This window comes from Pteropus medius, unplaced genomic scaffold (assembly GCF_902729225.1).
Source record: "Pteropus medius unplaced genomic scaffold, Ma_sr-lr_union100, whole genome shotgun sequence".
Taxonomy (NCBI): Eukaryota; Metazoa; Chordata; class Mammalia; order Chiroptera; family Pteropodidae; genus Pteropus; species Pteropus medius.
Window position 1 is genome coordinate 36,853,244 of NW_024344378.1, and position 22,124 is coordinate 36,875,367.

The 22,124-nt window shown below is 36.7% G+C and overlaps 1 protein-coding gene across 22 annotated transcripts in view; it reads right to left on the reverse strand.

Annotated features, from left to right (window-relative positions):
* The window catches only part of ANK3 (ankyrin 3), a 563,084-nt gene that overhangs the window by 97,964 nt on the left and 442,996 nt on the right, over positions 1-22,124 (reverse strand). For 19 of the 22 annotated variants that reach the window (XM_039871871.1, XM_039871870.1, XM_039871872.1 and 16 more), the window contains 6 exons: positions 19,985-20,083; positions 15,876-15,974; positions 15,689-15,787; positions 15,044-15,139; positions 10,818-10,890; positions 10,585-10,647 (listed from right to left, as the gene is read on the reverse strand). In XM_039871871.1, coding sequence (XP_039727805.1) covers positions 10,585-10,647; positions 10,818-10,890; positions 15,044-15,139; positions 15,689-15,787; positions 15,876-15,974; positions 19,985-20,083 — 529 coding nt within the window. The remainder of the gene's footprint in view (positions 1-10,584; positions 10,648-10,817; positions 10,891-15,043; positions 15,140-15,688; positions 15,788-15,875; positions 15,975-19,984; positions 20,084-22,124) is intronic. The other 3 variants (XM_039871876.1, XM_039871875.1, XM_039871879.1) reach the window with 1 other exon arrangement.

Consider the following 22,124-nt stretch of genomic DNA (forward strand, 5'->3'; position numbering starts at 1 on the left):
ATCCAAATGACTATATTTGCTCACATGTCTTTTCTCTCAATCTCCTGATACCGGCATTCTCAGAAAAGCAAAAAAGAGTAGAAAGGAAGAGAAATATGATAGTAGTAGGACCCTGATCTACTCAAATTTTAGTTGTGAATGTCTAATTCTATTCTGGAGTCATACACCGGTTAATGAGAAAGTTACTTGGATTCCAGATTTGCACATATTTTGCTCTGCATTTTGCAGTTGGGATCAGGAGCTTATATTAAGCAAGGCCTCCTGTGAATGTTGAGAGATGGATACAAGGACGGAGGTGATGTGCAGATGATGGAATTGTGCCACCCGCAGTTCATATGTGTAGCACAGGTATTCCTGCATCTGGCTGGAGGTCAGGAAGGTGTCCATAGCTCCAGTACCTTCTGTGATGATTGGAGGCTCAGGGAGGCCCCAAGCCCAAGGTAAAGAACGGAGTGAGCTCTTGCTCCTGCACCCTTCTCATTCCACCTGTCCCCTCTGTCAGGAATGAGCATATGCTAGAGGCCTTCATTTTAACCATTTGTTTTCCAGCATCTCTTGGCAGCAGTGGTTGTTCTTTAAAAACATAAACTAAGTGCTGGAATATAATCTTATCTTGCTTTCCTTGCAAACATGTGAGAACAATGGAGGTAAGTTGAGAACATGTTTGATGAGCAATGAGTGAAATAGGTGGTCTTAAGAAGGCTGAAGAAGTATGTGTCATTTTAAGGGATTCATGTACCTCTTATGGGAGGGCTATCCACTGCTTTCTTTCTTTCCTTTTCCTAGCTCTATCTGCTCATAAGGTTCTGGCTTCATAGGTGGCCAACAAGAAATCAGGCTCGCATAGCAAAGTTTGCACATCTTTTAAATGATAACAAGAATAAGTCACTGTTACCCCATAGAACAAACAACTCTTTGGTCAGGCTGTTTTTTTTGTTGTTGTTGTTGTTTGTTTTTTTGAGAAGTCAGTTTGCTTCTTTACTCTTAAATATTGTTCTGTTCTTTGTCACTAGATGTGCTTCTTTTAAAAAACTGTATAGTAGTTTACTGCTCCTTAATCCAGGCTAGACATAGTTTCTAAAGTAAGCATGCATGACTCAGTGTTGGAACTTTTCCAGATGTACCAATGAAAAACGTCCCCTGTGATCTTGGTTGGGTTAATAAACAAACTCATCCCAGAAAGGAAAAATAACTTAGTATCTTTCCTGTGAAGAGGTAGAGAAAGACAAGTTTGGGACAGATACTATAATTTTTTCATGTTCTTATCAAAATTCCTTAACCCCAATCCAAAAATTCCTTAACCCCAATCCCAAAATTCCTCTTAGTCATCTAAGTAAGATTAGATAGCACACTAATTTTGTCAAATGAACATCTAAGACTAACAACACAATGCAGCTAGGAAGGAGTATAAAGTTTCTAACACTCTTCTCATTATCCCAAATCTATGCCATTTGTAAACAAGACTGGATGATGAATAAATTACTAGCTACAAAGTACCCCTCTGAAATCAGGCATTAAAATGTTGGTTCTTATTTGCAGAGATGTTAGGTAGCTAAATTCAAGATGGCAGTGTCCTGCCAACTGGGTCCTTCTTCTATTCATTCTTTCTTAGCTATTCATCTAGCTTCGATTCCAAATCCAGATCTCATTAGTCTCGGCTTTTCATTACTTAGGTGCATAAGGACCATATGTGCAAAATGAGAACATGATCACTGTCCCCAAGTAAAAAAAATGGTACTAAGTGGGCAAGGATTTGGCCACTTTCTTATACCCAGACTGCCTTTCACTGTGCAGGGCAATGGTTTATTGGTTTCATATTTCTGACCTATACCTAAGAAGTGCACATATAAGATAAAGACACCCAGGGCCTACTGTCAGTTCTCATCCTCATTGCGGTTCTGGCCCAGATGGTCACACCATCCCTTCTCATTTGTAACTTCTTCCTCTAGTTCTCTAACCCCTCTTGCTCCTGGCTCTCTGGACACCACCCTGCCTTCCCCCAGCCAAGCATTCTCAATGCTGACATTCTATTTTCTTCTCTCTGTAGTTGGATCCAAGTGTGAGAGGGAAGGAGCAAGGGGTGGTCAGATTAGGCTCCACTTCCACATGAAGCAGGTCAGACTTTCCAGGTAGATGAGCAGGGACTAAAATAATTTGGTATGGGGGGGTGGTGGAGAGGAGAAGTATATTCAAAATTACAACTTGTTTTGGGCAAATGATAAAAACCCACTGTCCTTAGTCAACAAGCATGCTTGATTTCTTGCCAACTCTTAAGACAATCCTTCTACCCACTCACTCCACAGGCCCCTGCAGCTACTTATTCTATCACAGATTTTTGGGTGAAAAATACACTCATTGTCTGACTTTCCTCACTTAGAACTACTCCGTCTGTGTGTCTACATTCACGATGTCATGGACGTGGCAGCCATGGAGGTCACCAGGGAATTCCCATATTGCCTATGCTCAACTGCCTGGATCCTCCCAGGGAAGTTCCTCCCGTGGCTTCCACTAGAACCCACTCTCTGGTCCCCCGGCATCCCTTGCTCACCACTCCCTCTCTGTGTCCTTTGGCTTTCCTTCTCTTAAATGTCCGTGTGCCCAAGGTGTTCCAGAACCACGTCTCTTCCTCCCATGTCCTGCCCTGGGGTCCTCATTCACAACAGTACTCAGCTTCATGTGCCCCTGTGTGCTGGCTCTTCTGTGGAATCCTCTCTCTGACACTTGGACCACAGAGTTTTCTAAACTGGGAACACTTCTGCCCGATCCCCACCCTTTTACCCACCCCACCCTCCAAATGTCTGTCCAAATTCTATCTATTTCTTAAAATGTTTCCTTCTGGAGGCTTTCAGTAATCTCCCCTTGTTTTAAATTTCCTTCTTGCTTTATCTGTTCTCCTCTTATGGTATCTCACTGAATAGAAAGCTGAAGCAAAAAAACTAATTTCAAATTCCAATTTCCTTGATTACGTGAACCTGACAAAGTATTTTAAACTCTGTGAGCCTCAGAATTCTTGATTCAAATCAGGACTAATAACACCTTAAATTAGGGCTTTACATTAGCATTGATTGTAAATTAGGAGTAATAATAGTACTGATAATGCTCTCAACTATCTTGAGAAAATTAAGCAAGATAAGATACCTTATAACTAACATTTACTGACATCTCTTGGCTAAACCCTTTATACATGATCTCATTTAAAACTTGTAATAATTCAACAGCGTGTGACATCTAAATTATGAGGCACTATTGATATTAGAGGTTAAGGACATAGATTTGTATATAAGCTTCTGCACTGATTTCTATGATCTTGATCAAGTTTCATAACCTGCTTGGAACTGATTTTCCACACCTAAAAATGGGAATACTAATGGTTCTAAATTACAGGGGCACTGGGTTAAGTAACATAATGCATAAAATGTATGTAGCTCAATGCCTCACCCACAGAACAGGCTCAATAAATGGTAAGTATCTTATTTATGATGTTGAGTGTTCATTTATATGGGTGCTGTGGAGGGACAGAGATACAAATAAATGTGTGGAATTTAACCAGTGGACACGCTCATCCATGAAGGCCTCTATGCATATATCTTAAGTGCTCTGATAATGATAAAAACATCTCTGCTCCCATGGAGCTAACAGTCTAATTGGAAAGGAAATAAAATTAATCACAAGTTGTCCAACTACTGTCTGTGGGTCAAATCCAGACTGCTCTCCTATTTTTGTAAATCAAGTTTTATTGTCACACAGCCACACTCATTTTTATAGTATTGTCTCCTGTGCTACAAAGGAAGAGTTGCATGGTTGGGGAAGAAACCCATGGCCTTAAAATTCTGAAATATTTACCATTGGGCCTTTATAGAAAAATTTTGCTGCCCTCAGAAATTTGTGACTAATAAGTTGAGAAAAATCAAAAAGTGTGACTGAGAGGACAATGAAAAAGGAACTAGCTAGGGCCCATACCCCACAGCACTTACCGACCAGCGCTAAGGACTGAATATTATTCTAAGTGCAATGCAAAACCTTGGGAGGTTTTTATTTTAGTTGTCTATTTGTGCTATTTTTGGTGTGTATTTGTATTATTTGTGGGAAGATGGCTACTTTTATCATGAAATACAGCAACCATGCATATGACTATGTAAAGTGGAAATGTACATTTAACAAACTGCTATAAAATAAACACCATCCAGGTTAAGAAACAGAACATCAGCACTTCAGGAGCCTCCCACGTTACTATCCCTCTACCACTAATCACTTCCTTTACAATATATATTTTTTTCTTGCCTAAAAAAAATATATAACCTGCTATCTAATTTGACAATCCTAGCTTTAGTGTTACCTGGTTTTGATGAATTTTGTCTTTGCATAACCTACAACCCAGCAACCACATTCCTAGGTTTATACACTACAGAAATGTACGCATACTGGGAAAATATGTGTACCGGGAAACATATATAAGATGGTTCATAGAAGCTTTGTTTGCAATAACCCCAAAATGGAAACAAGCCTCATTTTCATCAACAGTAGAATGGATAATTTAATTATGGTACAGGCTTCCAATGGAGTATTTTAAAGAAATGAAAATGAGCGAACTTCAACTATGTGTAAAAACATGAATGAATCTTGAAAACCTAAGTGTGGAGGGTTTTAAGCTAGGGGATGGAATAACATGGTGCAATGTATACTTGTAAAAGATTGCTGAGGATGCTGTGCAGAAAACTGAGTCAATGGGGTGAGGGTAGAAGTGAAGTCTTGTAAAGAGGCTCCTGTAGTATTCCATGAGAGAAGTGCTGGTAGGTGGGATTAAGGTGGTAGCTGTGGGGATGCAGAGAAGAGGGATTTGAGATGTATTTTGGAAGTAAAACTGATAGAACTTGCTGATGGACTGGATATGAATGGTAAAAAAAAAAAAAAATAAGAGAGAGAGAGAGAAATTATACATAACCACAGGTTTTGGCTTGAGTAATAGACCCATTTACTGAGATGGAGAAGGGTGGGAAGAGACACTGTTTTGGAGGGTATGTTTAGGGCATGATGAGTTAAAATATCTGTGAGAATCTCAATGCATTTAGCTGGGGAAGTGGACGGTGTGGATGAAAATAATTGCAATTCCAAAGACAGGCTATCAAAGATAAAATGGACTCTATTTTATAATAAAGGCTGAAGTCCCAGTCCACAGATCTTTTTCTATAGCTGGAAATTCCTTTAAATTCATTATTCTTTGATATGCAGATAAACCCTGGGGGCATCATTATAAAGCTGTTTAGTGAATTTGATATACAGTTTAGGACTGTCTTGGTGAGAAGGGGTTTAACAGAAGGAAAAAGGAGCATGGCAGGCAAATTTTCTTGATCCTGCCTGTTTTCAGAAATCCCTTGCCTCTCCCTCCACTTCAATGCAATTGACTAAACACGTACTGAAGATCTGCTGTGTACCAGGCACTATTCTGGGTTCTGGGGATACCATGGAGAATAAGATTTGGTCTCTGCTTTAAGTGTCTGCTTGACTTTATTGCCGAGAGTGACATGCAATTATATAATGTCTATTTGAAAGATCAGTTGTAAGCAGAGAAATATCAGACAAAAGGCTAGATGATTTAAGAGGCATTTGAACAATGATAAAATTGCAGGTGAAGAACGACTTCTACATAACAACCACCACTTCTTTGGACTACCTGGCTGCAAGCTAATCTCCAAGGGCTTTGCTAAAAACATAATAGTCTGATTTATTTATTGAGATGACAAGGAGATTAGGATAGTAGGATAGTCCTAGGTATTGGGTGAGGAGAAGTCCTAGAAAGTATTTTCCTGGTGGCTTTCTTGATATGCAGCTTCACATTTCCCAAAGTATTTCTCCTACTTTTTTGAATCTCAGATTGTGCCAAGTCAAATTCTACTTATTGTCTCCTAATTGAGAATACTTGGCTATATTTACTAAAACTATTTGCTTTTGGTTCTTCTAATCTAAATTATATTTATAGTTATATTTATAGTTTATATTTTATTTGAACTTGCATCTTGGTTTGCATATCTCCTTTGCTAAGATGGCCTGAGGAAGGTATAATATTTTTACTGTAGTCTCATTAAGACCTTTAAAAAGTAATTCTTATTACCTTGTGATAATTTCCAAGAGCACGATCTGTTCCTTTTCCTAAACACACATATATTTTTTTAGAAGCTTAAGAAAATACATTCTTGAGTTCTGTCTATAAGAAAACAGATCATGTTGGAGAGGCAATGAAAGAGATGAACTAAAACGACAGACACTCAGATCTGTCTCCTTGTCTAGCTCCGCCGCTAATCTGGCTAGGCAAGCTGGTTGACTTTTTTTTTTTGCAGAATAAAGAATTGTTTTTTATTACTTTATGTTAGTTTTAGGTACACAGTATAATGGTTAGATATTTATATAATTTATGAAGTGATCCCCCGATCGATTACTCTAGCACTCATTTGGCACTAAACACAACCATTACCATAATATTGACTATAATTCCCTATGCTATACTCTAAATCCCCGTGACTGTTTTGTAGCTACTAATTTATACTTCTTCATTCTTTCACCTTTTTTGCCCAAGCAACTCAACATTTATTTGGGCTGTGCTTCTTCATCAGTAAAAGGGAGAGCATGGGCTACATAACACTGACCTACCCCTTTTAGTTCTTTGAAATCTGTGGATTTTAATTTACTGTGGCATTCACGGGGCACTGAATTTGGCACAAAGGTGAGTTGAGCATGACTCTCCTCATGCTTGATGTTGGTCTAAAATTTCATTGCTTTATCTTATCTCAAACCCATACCGACTTGATATTTATTTCTACCACCTCTGTACTTAGCTTATTTTTTCTTTTAATATTTAGTATCTACATTTGATCCTGAAAGTTTTATAGCTCTATCAAATCTGTAAGTAGCTAAGATTTAAATAATTCTTTCCAGCAAGGGTACCCTCACTCAGTTGTCTCATAAACCTCTTAGCGGAGTCCTATTTCACAGAGCCTGTTTTTGGTTTTTACTTTCCATGGCTTCATTCTACTTCTCATTATGTCCCACTAAAGCTCTTTAAATTTGTTCTGATAAACCAACCCACTAAAATTCTGTAGGCAAAAACAACATCTTCTACATTGTTCAAATGTATAAAATACATTTTACAGAAATTTATCATTTAAAGTCAGTGTTGAACTAAGGTCAAGTGTGAAATCTCTTGGGAGGGGGCCTAAGCTAGAAGACAATTTGAACCTTAATCTCGATTTTCTTCCTTCCTCTCTCTCTCCCCCTCTTCTTTTCTCTCTTCTTTCTCCTTCTCTTCTTTTCTTTTTTCTTTCCTTCCCCACTCCTTTCTTTTCTTTTTAATTACAAACAGAATTGGAAAATGTAAGAATCAAGCTGGCACTAGAATCAAGATATTAATGTTGTATTTATATTAATTTTAATGTATGCAACATATTTTCTGGGGAAAAAAGACAGTAGGGCATTAAGATTTTTGTGAATCAGTCTAGGCCTCTGAGCTCTGCTCATCCCTACCTGGATAATGTGGGGCTTAAAAACCTGCCTTAAATAATGTTGCTTTCTCTCCTTTTCTTCTACTGCTCTGCTTTGCTGAGACTTCAACCTTTGTTCTACTCTGTAACTTGGCTCCATTGTTCCCCTAGGATAACATTGTCTAGACTTGTTTTCCTTTTTATTTTATTTTTTTTGAGAAAGTAATCCAAACATTCTTTCTCCTACACTAATTTCTCAAAGTGGATGGAAAAAAGAAGAGAAAGAGAAAGCAAAAAGAGAAAGGAAATAGAGACTACTACTGGCACTGTTCCCTTAATATTAACTCATATTTATTATTCAGAATTAAAATATTTTCCCATATTACGAACTCATTATTTTCCTTCTTGAGAAAAGCTAACCATACACATTTCTTATTATTTTTATTTGCTTTAAAAAGCTGCTGATATTCTCAGTACCCTGGGATACCAGTGTAAATGCTCTCATTCTAGTGATTATACAGAGAAGTTTTCACAGCATGCTGTTGTTTCATGGAAATAAGCATTTGCCACTGTCGTAGGACTTCCTGAAACAGGCAGCCCCGATCCAACTAAAGTGGCAAAGCTTAGGGAAAACTCTCAGGTAAATGAGTCAGAGGTCAAAATCATCATTAAGGTTTTAGGGGCCTTTTAGAATTATAATTTCAAAATAATTTGTTTCGGGATTTACCGTAATAAAGAAATGGCAGTTGATATAGCAAAGAATGATGTAAATACATGGTGGGCCAATGTGGCTTACCAGGGTTCATTTCAGCCACATTTAGGGACATCAGCCAACACAAATTAAAAGTATATTATAACTAACCTCAAAAATATCTTAATCTTCAATAATAGATTTTAAATATCTTCCATGGACAAAGCAACAGCCTTGCTATACTCTTTGATCAGACACCTAGAATTCTGTGTTCGGCTCTGGCCCTCTCAGTTTGAGATGGACAGAGACACATTGATATGTGCATAGGAGGTAGAGCATGATGGTGAGAGAACAGTGCAAGGAAGTAGTGATAACATGCTTAGAGGGGAAAAAAAAGACTAAGAAGAAATAGCGAAAGTGCTTTTAAATATTTGGAAGATGGTCACACAGAAGAAGCAGATTTTGTTCTATACAGTGCCCAATCTATCAGAGCCTGAATCAATGAGTAGAAGTTACAGACACTTAATAAAAAGAATTTTAAAGTCAGAGTTGTCCACAATGAAATAGGCAGTTTGGGAATCAGGGAATTCCCATCATTTGAGGCTCCTGAGAAAAAGAGTTCCTGAGCAGAGGATTCTATAGAGCCAATTCCAGCACTAAATGGTTGTTGTTCAGACCGAGTGCCCTTTAAGCAACCCTTTCCACATGAAAGTTTTGATCATTTTGAAATCAAAAACCATTTGACTCCAACAACCCATGGACACACCCATAAAACAAGGGCCGATATATTTAAAGATGGACAAAATGAGAATTAAATTTGCTTATTGATTTCAAACTCCCAAGCTGAGATAAACCTAAAGGAAATGATTATCATTTCTAGTTAAATAGCTAGATCAATTATCATCAAATAAAGACATTCAAAATTTATTTTTTTGTAAATATTTGGTTAGTTATCCACATACATAAGGATATTATTATACAGTCCATTCAAACGTGGCTTCTCATCATTGGGATATTTTATTAAAAACCAGCAAATTTTTAGGCCTGTGAATGTCATATTATATTTCATAATAATTTCATTTGAAAAACACCCTTTTGACATCGTGAATTGCATGTATACACATCTATTTTTCTTTTACCGTCTGCATATCACAAATTACTATGAAAATGTGGCATAAGAAGGCACTGAAATATAATATGACAGTAAGACATTTTATTCCTAAAGTTCTAAAGATGATACAAATATTATCCATTTGGGGATAGAACAGAGGTAAACATATAGCTGATGTTTTAGAGGAAAAGAAAGAAAAATGAATGAAAGCCTTTAATATTTATCAAAACAATATTTACAAACAAGGAGACAAGTCCTCTCCGGTCCCTGATGGCCACCAGGGCATTAGCTATCCTGGGTATGCAGTCCCCGGCTACATACTTACAGTAGGCAGTCACGGGACACAGAAAAGTTAGCGTGACTGGATGAGGTAGGCTTGCCCATTATTTAGGTTTCCAATGAAATTTATGCAAATCAAAGAAGGAACTAATAATTAAAATAGGGAACATTTCCTAAAGGCAGAGAAAGTCTAGCAACACTAAGACTGGCCCAAGAGAAAAATACTACTTGAAGGATGGCAAATGGAAGAAGCAATAAGACAGAATACAGTTTTGGAGAGTTAAATGATACAAGAAAGAAACATAAGTATAATACAAAAGTACATGTTTCATTATTCCAGCAACACTCCACAATTTGCCATCTTTATGATATTTATGCACTGTAAAAATGCTAGTTTTTTAGTGAAACTTTTAAAGATGTCATTCTAATATATCTATATATTATGAGAAAATATGTTGATTTTTAAGTAAGGCAGAAAACAGTTTCTTTTAAGCACATGAAGTATAGCTATAATCATTTATGTTTTGATTTTTTTTCATAAAATCAATATTAAAAATTTATATTTTAAAAGCAGTTTTGTTTAGGTTGAATTTTCATTATTAGCTCAAGATCAAAAGGTGCTTTTACTACAAAGTTTAGAGTAAATCACAGAATGGGCAATTAATCCCTTGCCTTTAAGGATACTTTCTCTTAAAATATATTTTAGCTATAAGCATCAATCAGTTTTTCTTTTCTAGATTTTCAGATGTAAATAATAAAAACCTCAATTTCCTGCTTAATAGAAACAAATAGAAAGAATCTAGTCTAGATAATTAGTGACACTTATTTTCAAGCTGGAAAATGGTTTCAAGAATTGATTCGAAGAGACTAAAAGAAGACAAACTAATATCAAATATGTGTTGTTTAAGTGACATATAAATTAATAATCTCAATAAAATGAAAAGTTAGTAACTCAAGGAAGTGTTATATTTCAAAGAAATGGGAGATAAAGATGGTGGTTAAGTTTCATCACAATAAAAATGTGCAAATACCTTCTTCAACATCTGAGATATATTCGCCATCACTGAGCATTTCAGGGGCGTTGGCTTTACGAACTGCATGATTTAAGTGAACAATGTAAGTGTGTGAAAAACGCATATTTTTGATACTACAACACACATTTTAATGTTCCTGAAAGCATTTTTTTTTTTTGCAATGAACTTTTCTCAGGAAACAAATACATAGTCGCTCTTAATTATTATGAACTCAAAGGGAGTTTTCATACCTTCATCATCAGACATATCAAGAACTTCATTCATTGTTTCTGGAACATTCATTTTGTGCTTCTCTGTGACAGTCTAGTAACAAAAAAAGCAATTACTTCAGTGTGAGGGGATTGCATGTTTTAATGAGACTATTTCTTTCTAAATTACTTGGTTTATTATTAGTTTACTTATGTGTTGCATATCTTGAAGTCCCCACATATGAAAAGACATCAAAACTGTCCTTCAGTAGCACTAAGGTTCTCACCATATACATGGCAAGGTGAAAGAATTTTAGGGGCAAAAGACACCAGCTTAAGAGATTTAAGTCCCTAATTAAGCTTTCCAAAGGAAAAGAGCAGAGAGATGTCGCCTCTCCTAGACCACTGCTATACTTTTTTCATGGTCTGATGTTGAACCTGCCACCCCACTCTACTAAATATCTTGGCTGAAGATAAGCCAAATGAACAGCAAAAAACATGTCTTTACTACTTGTCAAGTTAGCCACTTATTTTGTCTTCCCTGCCTATTTGTGTACATTTTAATTCCAGGAATAAATCAAAATATTGAGATTGCATAAATTACATAATTTAACAACTATGTATATGAAGAAAGTATTTTAGAAGTAATACATTTGCAAGATCATAGTAACCTCTATAAAAATTTAAAGAACAGTATAGTACAGAGCAAAGGTTTTATTGAACCTCTTACTTGCTCTTTGATAATTTTTTACCTATATAAATTGTAACCATCTAAGGACACTGATGGCATCACTTGTTAGAAAATCTTAATGACTTAATGTTTTAGTTTCAAAACCAGTCTTTTTGTAATTCTGAGCATAAGAAAGTCTATGAGACAAATGAAGATACACATTTCAATAAAGCAACTGGAAAAAAAGCTAGACTACTAAAACTAAGAAAGGGTAAAATCCATGGGTTCTTACTGTAGCTCTTACAATGCTTGATAAATGTAATTACACCCCTGTCCTCAATTATCATGCTGAAATAAAGCATCATTTAGTACCTCTTCCAGTATGCAATACTGCAACTGAACATTTTTTAAAATAAATATTTTAGAACAATTTTAGATTTTCAGACATATTGTAAAGATAGTATAGAGAGTTCACTAAGTGTTCTCTATTATTAACATCTTATATTAGCATGGTACATCTGTCAAAATAACAAATAGTAATATATTATTATTAATCAATGCCTATATTTCATTCAGATTTTTAAAGTTTCTACCTAATGTCCTCTTTATGTTCCAAGGATCCCATCTAGGGTACCATTTTATCTTTAGTTGTTACGTCTCCTCTTGGGTGAGTTTCTCAGACTCTCCTGGTTTTTAATGACTTTGACAGTTTTGAGGTGAACTGGTTAGATATTTCGTAGAATGTCCCTCAGTTGGGATTTGTCTCACGTTTTTGTCATTAGACTGGGGATATATGGTTTTGAGAGGAAGACACAGAGGTAAAGTGCCGTTGTCATCACATTGTATCAAGGGTACCAGCAACATGACTTACCAGTGCTGACGCTGACCTTGGTCACCTGGCTGAGGCAGTTTCTCCATTGTGAAATTACTCTATTTCACCCCCCGCCTCCCTTTTCACACTGTTTTCTTTGGAAGGAAGTCACTATGTTCAACACAGATTTAAGAGTGGGGAGTTATATCCCACCTCCTTCAGGGTGAAGTGTTTTCATAAATTACTTGGAATTTTTTTGCCTGAGAAATTTGTCTCTTCTTCCCTACTTGGGAAGTCATTGATTTATCAGTTTGGCCTTGTGAATATTTATTTTATATTTTGCACTACACTCTAATACTATTTTATTTATTGTTGCTCAAATTGTTCCAACTTTGGACATTGGTAACAACTGATTCCTGTGTCCCTTTGACATATCCCCATTATTTTGCGTGTGCTTATTTATTTACTTATTTATCTGGGAGGCTATTTCCTTATTTTTGGCACTGCAAGATGTTCCAGGCTAATCTCGTATATTTCCTACCCCAGGTTTAGCTAGATTCAACCACTTTGCCAAGAAACCCTGATTCCCCTTATCAATGGTATTAGAAACATATGTGAGTGATAGATGTACTCTGCTCATTGATACTCAGGGAATTGAGTATTTTACATAATGCAATTTAAACAGCTTAGTTCATATCTCCTGAATATCAGCTTCTAGCTACTCAGTTTTCTATGCTGCATGATTGTAAAGTCACTAACTAAAGCATCTTTCTCAGAAGTGCCACATCATACATGATACTCACAAGGAAGATGCTTTTTTGCTTAAGGTGTTTTTAAACATTTAAGTCTGCTTATGGAGACTATGGGGCCCCCGTAACCAGCTGTGCAAAGGGCCAGCTGTGGTGGAGGCTGCACTGTGTTTAGTGAGCTTAAGATCACAGACTCCGCCCTGAATGGCATCAACCCTTGTGCAAACTGGATTATATGCAACTGCTACAGCAAGGCTGACAAGGTAGTGTCTCAACTTGAAATAAAATCTCAAATACCACAATGCTGCTCTAAGTTTTAGGGGCCTGAATGGAGTCTTTTCCAGCCAATGTGAGCACTTCATTTGGTGGAAGCCTCATTTCCTTCCTTAGGCTGACCGGACCACTCCTGTTGGCATGAGCCCAGTCCTCCCTGTCTTGCAGAAACCAAGTTGTCTGATGATGCTGACAGTGAAATGGCTCAACTCCCAGACATGTTCTGCCTTTCACTAGGCATCTGAGCCTTGAAATCCTTCTCTGTCAGTAAATTTCCTGAAGCGGTAACTTTATTTTCTCCTAAAACTTTTTTTTTTTTTGATCAAAGAAACATTTTGAACTTTCTTCATAGGTGACAAAGTCATTTACATTCAACCAAATAAGATTTTTATTTTGAACTATTATACAAGTTTCAAGACACTATAACATTGAAATAGAAGTCTTATAGATTTATTGTAGTGAGTTCAAATCTTTTACAGCACGGTCATACTTGGCCATTTTTTAATACCTTGTCCTCCTCCCTCTCCTTCCCAACCCTAGGAAGAGCTAAATGGGATGTCTATAAAATTAAGATTAATAAATGTTATTTGTTTGAATTCTTTTCTTGAGAATTTAATAATAGATTTTAAGATAATGACATACTCAGGAGGTATATGAAAGCGTATATGGAAATTTGTCTCTTACACAAATATCTTGAAGTTAGAAATGTGCCCTGACTGATAATTATCGTGTTAGTCCATCAAAGTTACTGTTTTCTCTTTTATGTGTTACAAAACTTCTCTCTTGTAATCAGCAGGCTTATTATTTAGTTTCTAAAGCATATACATAGCCAAATAACTCAACCTACAGGTAGCTACAGAGCCATTCCACTTGTTTTTTATATGAAGCACTATATATACAAACACTTTGCAGATGCTAACTATGCCTTCTTTCATATTGGAAGGTGGCAGATGAGAAAAGGAAGTGGAGCTGATAATTGCAAATGTTCCAGAGTCCTAAATTTACCTTGTATGGAGTCAATCTCAAATCTGTGTGTTGAGTTATGCAGTCAGGAAAAACTCAAATAAGCCTCTGATATAGTGCAGTATCTGCTCTTGATTCCAAAGTTACCAAATCCTAATGCAGTTCAAAGGTACCAGATGGGGTTAAAAAATGACTTATCCTAAAGGCTGCAGCTTGAAAAAAGTATCTGATGCAATAAGGCCTACTGGTAAAGATTTACTTGAATTTTAATACAATAGCTATTGTTTTTCCTATGAAAACTCCAGTAGGTGAATGGAAGAGGAGAGTGGTGGTAAAAATCAAAACGATCCTATCTCTAATGTTTTATTTTTATAACAATTATTCTTTTTACAAGGACAATAATGTATCTATTATCATTTGTGAGTTAAAATATTTTAAAGAACCAACTGAGAACTTTCGATTTTCTAATACTGCCAAAGAACGATGTTAAAACATTTCTGCCTTCATTTCATTAAAACTGTTTAAATGTCAAAACAATAAACACATTTAGCTTTACAAGGAAGTAAAAAGTGTAGAGCTACTATTACAACTTTTAAAAGCGTATTTTTAGTGTTTTGAAGTTTTCTTAATATCAGAAATTAGAATTTTACAATGCTGACTGCCAACAATGAGGTGGCAACATTCGGAAACCCGGCTTTGTCTATGAACGGAGGAAAGAAGGTTTATCTCTGAAAAGCCCAGGGAAAATCTACTGTCTGGCAACTGGCTCTCAGGATTGCAAGGTCCAGCATCCACTACTTACCGTCGTGGTGATGGTCTCCTCAGTCACAACCTTCAAGGTGTCGACCACCGAGATGTAGCCAAGCCGCCGGGCAATGGCGAGGGCCGTGTTCCCGTTCTGGCAGGAGGGAGATGTGGACAAGGAATTAACAAGTCGTTCCACACATCTCAGGGCCTGTATGTTTCCACACGTTTCGCCTATACAAAACCTAAGGCGAATGTCTCATCCGTCCCATCCCACTGTCACACACAAAATGCTGTTTCATCAGAGACATACCTTGCACGAAACCCACCTAACCTGTTTCTACTCATACAGCAGAGTCTGGACTATTGCACTCAGAATCTGAGGCTTTTTAATGTTCTGAGTAATCAAGAAAACAAACACTATTTCTTTCTCTATACAGACACAGGCGTGTGCACACACCACACACACACACTTCCTACTAGGTGGAGGGACAGTTTTTAAGTGTGAAACACTAATCATATCTTTCTCTTTGGATAGCTCACAATATAGTTATTGTCCTTTTTTTCCTTCATTTTATAGAATATTCTGTTCATGCCTATTAATGAAAGTGAAAAAGCAACATTGGCACACGACAAAAAATGTAAGACACCAGTGCCCAGGCCCATCTCCTCCCTCTTCTCTTAGCTGCCCCTTTGCTCTTACCACAGTGAGTTCATTGGGGGAGGCATTGTTCTGAAGCAAGACATTGATTATATGGGTGTGTCCCTGTTGAGCTGCTTGATGTAGAGGTGTATACCCATTCTGTGGAAGGAAGGTGGAAGAAATGACTCTTATTTCCTTGGACACAAAGTCTACGATTTTGGTGGACGCATAGGGGAAAGGTGTTTACCTTTGTTTTGGCATCAACTTTTGCGGAATGCTGGAGCAGGAAATTGACAATCTTGATGTTTCCGTAGTGGCAGCCCACATGTAGCGGTGTGTATCCCATCTGTAATTATGTATATTTTTTTTTTTTTTAAAAGAAACATCATAAGTATACTTTCAGTAATAGCTATCCTAAATAGAAGCAAATTGTTATTTAACCTATTTTTTTTTGAACTGGCAAAAATAGTTGTTTCCCCCTACAAACAAACAAAAAATGCCCTTGATAATTCTCAGAGCTCATTTTAGGTATAAACAATAAAACCATCTCACATGTAGATTGTTATATATAAATAGACTAATCCAGTGGCTTCTTCTCAAGGGCTCAGAAGAGTGTTCTATGGAAAGACGTGGACTAGAATTTATTGAACACTCTCTTCTCTAAAAGTATAAAATCAAGGTTAAAAAATATGAGGTGGCTAAATGATAACACAAGGCAATAGATGATTATCAGAATGCATGAGAGAGAGAATGAAACAGAGAAATACTAAAGCTGAAGAGGCTGGTGTGAGTTCAGGAGGACTGAGAAGTATGAACTTGATCTAGATATACATGCTCTAGTTAAAGCCTCCTGCCTACCTGGAGTACCACATTTTAAAAACTACTGATTTATACAAAATAATGGATTGTTTCTAAAATGAATATCTACCTAACCCCTGAAAGGCTAAAAGTTCTGTATACTAAAAAAAAAAAATATATATCTATATAGTATGTATATTCTAGATATTTTTAAAATAAGGATATTCCAGATTATTTTCTAGATGGACACACTGCAACAGACACCACTACACAATTTCAACGCCCATGTTCAATTTCTGTTTGTGAGGACACGGGCAGTACTGGATTGTTAAGAGAGCACTGACCTTTTTAAATATTTCTAAATGGTCATGGGGGTGGGGGGATCCATGTATTCAAGATCTCATACATGATGCATTTCATATATGATGGCACTAATGTGTCATTATGGTGACTTTGTGTTATAGATGGAATGTGTCCCCGAAGGTAGCATGCTGAAACCCTAACCCGCCATGTGATGGCGTTTGGAGGTGGCGATTTAGGAGATGATTAGGTCATGACGGTGAGTCCGCATGAATGGGATCAGTGCCCTTATAAGAAGAGACAGGAGGGAGTTCATCTCTTCTCTGCTCTCTGCCATGTGAGGATATAACAAGAAGGTGACCACTGCAAATCAGGAAGAGGACCCTTATCAGACACCAGATCTGCTGGCACCTTAATCTTGGACTTGCCAACCTCCAGCACTGTGAGAAATAAAGGTTTGTCCAGTCTATGGTATTCCTGACGCGGCAGTCCAAACTGACTAAGACAGTCTGACAAATGGATATATTTGGATTTGAAAAGGGGATGCCCAGACCATAGTCGATTATAGAAAGTGAAGACACCTCACCAGGATGTGCAGCCCTAAAGAGCTGACTCTGGTCACATGCTGTTCCTCAAGTGAACCATCAGTACACCCACACTCCTGCTGATATGCTTATCTTAACTGTATGTACAAGCAACCGACTTACGTCGCTACAGCCACTTCATGCCCAATGAAAGCTGCCCCTTTCTGGTGACCAGAATCCACTTGCTTGCTTTGCAGGCCTCTTTCATGGTATTGAGGAACTCAGGATACAGCATTAGGAATCAGAATGCAGCTTAGTGAAGGAGGCTTGAAAATACTTTTTTCCAATCAGTTCTCCACACACTGAGCTTAATTGCTTATTAAGCTCAAGTTTATTGGTAAGCCTCGTGGAAAAGATTTTGATCCCAAGCCAACAAAATGCAAAAATCTAAATTTTAAGAACTCTGCGTTTTTAGTCAACCTGACTAAGCAATGATGTACACGTTTCTGATGGCTCTTTTTCTAAATGTATTAGAGCTTTCTTTTTAAATAAATGGAATCATTTTAAGTATTTTAATGTACAGAGTTTCTACTCATTCTTATAGCTTCCCGTCTATTTTTTAATTTAAGCCAATGAGTAGATCTGTACCATACATTCCATCTGTAGCCTGCTTGGGGATGTCTTCTTTACCAGTAAGATTTTCAAAGTTCATAGGGTATAATAAACTCCTATTTACAAGGTTAAGAAGCAAGTCCAAGCACCCCCTCTTTTTTGCATTTCTGCTCTACTCAACTGTGGGACAATTACAGCCTCATTTCTGCCAAGAAGATAAAAGAAAAGAAAAATAATTTTTAAGGGACAGAGAGATGCTTTCCAAACTGTATCACTTGTAAAGAAGGAAAAAACTATACATCTCAAAAATATCAGAAGTACAAAAATGATTACTGACTGTGACCTGAATTGGGCTGAGTTAGGAGGAAGCACTAGTAGAAACCCAAGACTCTTAAATTGCAGGGTCAGGTGTGCAAACTAGGAGCAGAAAGGACAGCTCCATTTCCTCTCCTCCCATTGCCATACTTCCTGGCTGAATTTTGGTGTATGCCTTGGATATGTTGAGGCAAAACAAATATTGAGAAACTTAACTCTGTCCATATCTTCTAGAATATTTAATCTATATAGAGAGGCAACCAAAAAAAATGTTTAAGTCTCTGTGTGTGTGTGTGTGTATACATATATAAATAAAACAACATGGGGTGAATTTTCCATGAAACTGCAAATTTCTAGAGATTATTTTTTCATGAAAGGATTCAAGCAAAATGACAACTATCAGCTAAATCCAGGCTGATTTTTTTTTCAGAACTAAAAACACTTCCATTTTCAAAATGTAAAGTAACAACAAACCATCCAGCCACTACCACTGACTTTATTGGTCTTTCTGTTAATTAATCAGGTATACCTAGGAAGGCATTCAAAGCTACGGACAATGATATTTTTTAAAATGTAAAGTTTGGGAGGGAAATAGCGTGAAGGGAGAACTGGGACACTAGGCTACCAAATGAGGCCATGGAGTCTTCAAGGGCATAGAGAATTTCAGAAAGGCAAGAACTTCACGGTCCTGCCAAGGCCTATCCTGGCCAGAGACCATATATTTGCCTTACTTCTTTAACACATAGTTTAAAAAGTATCAAGGATATTGCCTGGTCAGGTCTCTTTCAGGCAGATTCTCTTTATTAGAACACAGTCTAGGTGGAGAAGCCATAGCAATAGAGCTGGAGCAGTGTCCAAAGCGTGTCTACTCAGAGTTGCTCCATCTGGGCTAGTCCCGTAAATCCAGTCTGAATTTGATGTCTGCAAATCTTTTTACCCGGTGATACCTCTGTATAACCAATATCTTCAATATCTGTCCATAGACCTCATAATCTATTCGTATTATACACAAGTGTTTGTATTTGCAATATAATACTTAATAAACATTCATTTTTGTGAAAAATATGTGACATATAAAGAAAGAGGTATATTTTAGAGTGAATGAAACAAATTTGATATGAAGAGGTAACAAAATTAAGCACTGAAATATGTACAGAGAAATGAGATTAATATGAAGTCGTGTCTTAGATGATGGTACGAAACATCCATTTATCTTACCTGAGTTTGAAATTGTGGCATTATATGAAATTAATCAGTAATTTCTTTTTTCTTTATGAAAAGAGCTATTTTGGTGGGGTTGAGGGAAGGAGGGAGACACTAGTGATCACACACCATAAAGAATTTAGCAAGTGAGAAATAACTGATTAAAATTTAATTTATCCTTTTTCATAGACTATGCCTGGACTATCTTAGAGGTCACAAATTACTTACAAATTTTTCTATGTGCATTTTTTACATTGGTCACAGAAATAAGAAAGGTATAAGATTTTACACTTTGCCCTTGAAGAGTGGATCTGTTATAACAAGGATCAAGATTGTTAACATGGAAGAATATTGATATGCAGCTAAGATCAAGTACCTAGGCCATTAAACATAATAGCATCTGGGACACTATAATCAGAGACTTTAGAGTCCCTTGCACAGATATACATTTGAAATACTATGTATAAAAAAAAAAAAAAAAAAAAAAGAAATTCTTTGTATAAAAGAATTAATGGAGAATTTGTTCTTTCCCCTATCAAATTGTACTTGCTCCAAACAAGAGTCACCAAATGACACTTTGTATAGGCACATCCTATTTGTATACCTTTGTCTGGGCATCTACATGTGCCCCTTGGTTTACGAGGACTTCAGCCACATTTACTCTGTCTTCTTGCGCAGCCAAATGGAGTGGAGTCAGGCCACTCTGCAAAACAATCGAGAGTACAGTCAGGAATATAGTACACACAGGCATGCTTGAGAAACAATAGTACACACAGGCATGCTTGAGAAACAATTTATGAATTCTAGGAGAGCAAGCCTAGAATTTCTATGTTAAAAAATCTATAGAATAAGTTTACATACTAGCACTACAGCAACATTGTTACCTCCACGCTTCATGAAAAATTTCAAACATACTCAAAAGTGGAGGCAATGAACTGAACTCTGGGTACTCATCACAGACTTAGCAGTTATCAAAGTTTTCCTACATTTGTTTCTTCCAACCCTAGTTCCCTTTCGTTTTTTTCTTTGTGTTGTATTTGAAAGCAAATGACAGACATTATACCATTTCTCCCTACATACTTCAGTGTCAGCTTAAAAAAATACTTTTTCCAAAATTATGCAGTTTTAATATATTGCCAGTAGTACTGGCTTTACCAAAAATGTTAAAATAAAAATAATTTATAAACTGAATATTGATATAAGTTGATGATATTTTCTCCATTAAATATTAATACCCCAAACCTGGTACATATTTTCGGTATGTTGTTTCTGGGTAAGAAAGATGGCCTGTGAAATTTAATGTGAATGCTATATCAGGAGAATTCCCGGGTCATTCAGATGGTGTGTGGTTTTAACGAGACTGAATATTTGAAATTGACTATACCACTGAATATGCAAGCTATATGGTTGTTCTTATGGCCAAGAAAAAAAATCACGAAGACTGTGCCCTGGTTTGAAAATCTTTAGTGTTGTATTTTTTTTTTTTTAATAAATAATAATTAAGAGAAAGTGACTTGGTGTAAGGGCTTCTAGATTTTTTTCTTTCATCCATTATGAGCACAGAAGTTAATATCTGGAGGTTTTCTGTCTCTGCTCTTTGCATCTGTGCAATGAAAACATCAGCCTGTCCTAGTTTTCAGAGAAAAGAAGTGAATCAAGAGCAGCATCAGAAAGGGTTCAAACTCTCTAGATGCTGCACATTATTTACTTATGGGTTGCTATGCTGTCAAAGAAATTAGAGGCTCAGGAAGAGTAATTTGCTCTTGACTTTTTAATGTTTATAGAATTCTGGAGGAAGCTCGCTCAAACTGAATAAAGGGGAAATATGGAAAGGAGGACTGATGCTTTCACTTAAAATCCAAGAAAAATAAGCCAGGGCCAAAATGGCACCACCCAAACACTGACATAACTGTAGAACAATGTACTAAATTCTACTTTAGAGGAAACAAATATTTTCAGCCATAATATTTTGTGAAAGTATCATGGTCACCTATTCTAAGCTTGAGACTTTTCAGAACTCTAGAGACACTTTGCTGAGTGGCAAAGGTTGATAGTGGGTTCTGGCACATGCCCTACTCTTTTGTGTTCCTCATCTATGTGCACGGATGCTGTGCGTTATCCACTCCACCTGTGACAGAGCATTTCCAACCTTCTCAGGCTTCCTTCTCCCCCATCTCACAAAGGGCCTCACTGTTACATTTATGTTCACACCTGCTCTATGAAGAGCATCACAATTCTGCATTTAAACTGTTTTCATGTAGGTCTTCCTCATACCACTGGGAGCTTGTTGAGGCAAATAGTGTATGTTTAATCTCTATATAACCAGTGTCTAATATCTAGCTTTTAATTCATCTGCCAATTGATTAAATCAGAAGGAAAAAACAAATATATTTTAGGTAAAACAATAAATAAATAAAATTTTATTTTATATTCATAATTTTAGTTAAAGTTTTTTTTAAATAAAGTAATGGTTAAAACAGCGTTTTTGAATTCAGAAGTTATCTGTTAAATGGTTTTGACCATCGTTCATTTTAAAAATGGCATATTTGGAATACAGATAATACCACCAACTCAGAATAGCAACAGCTCTGTTTAATATAGTCTGTCCATTTAACAAAGAAACCTAGCTGCTTGTGGTCTGCAAACCCAAGTGAGAAAACAGCAACATCAAAAGCAAAATCAAAGCCAATCGGACACTAGCAGTGACAGGTTGATCTTTTTCTTAAAAGTACTGCTGATTACCA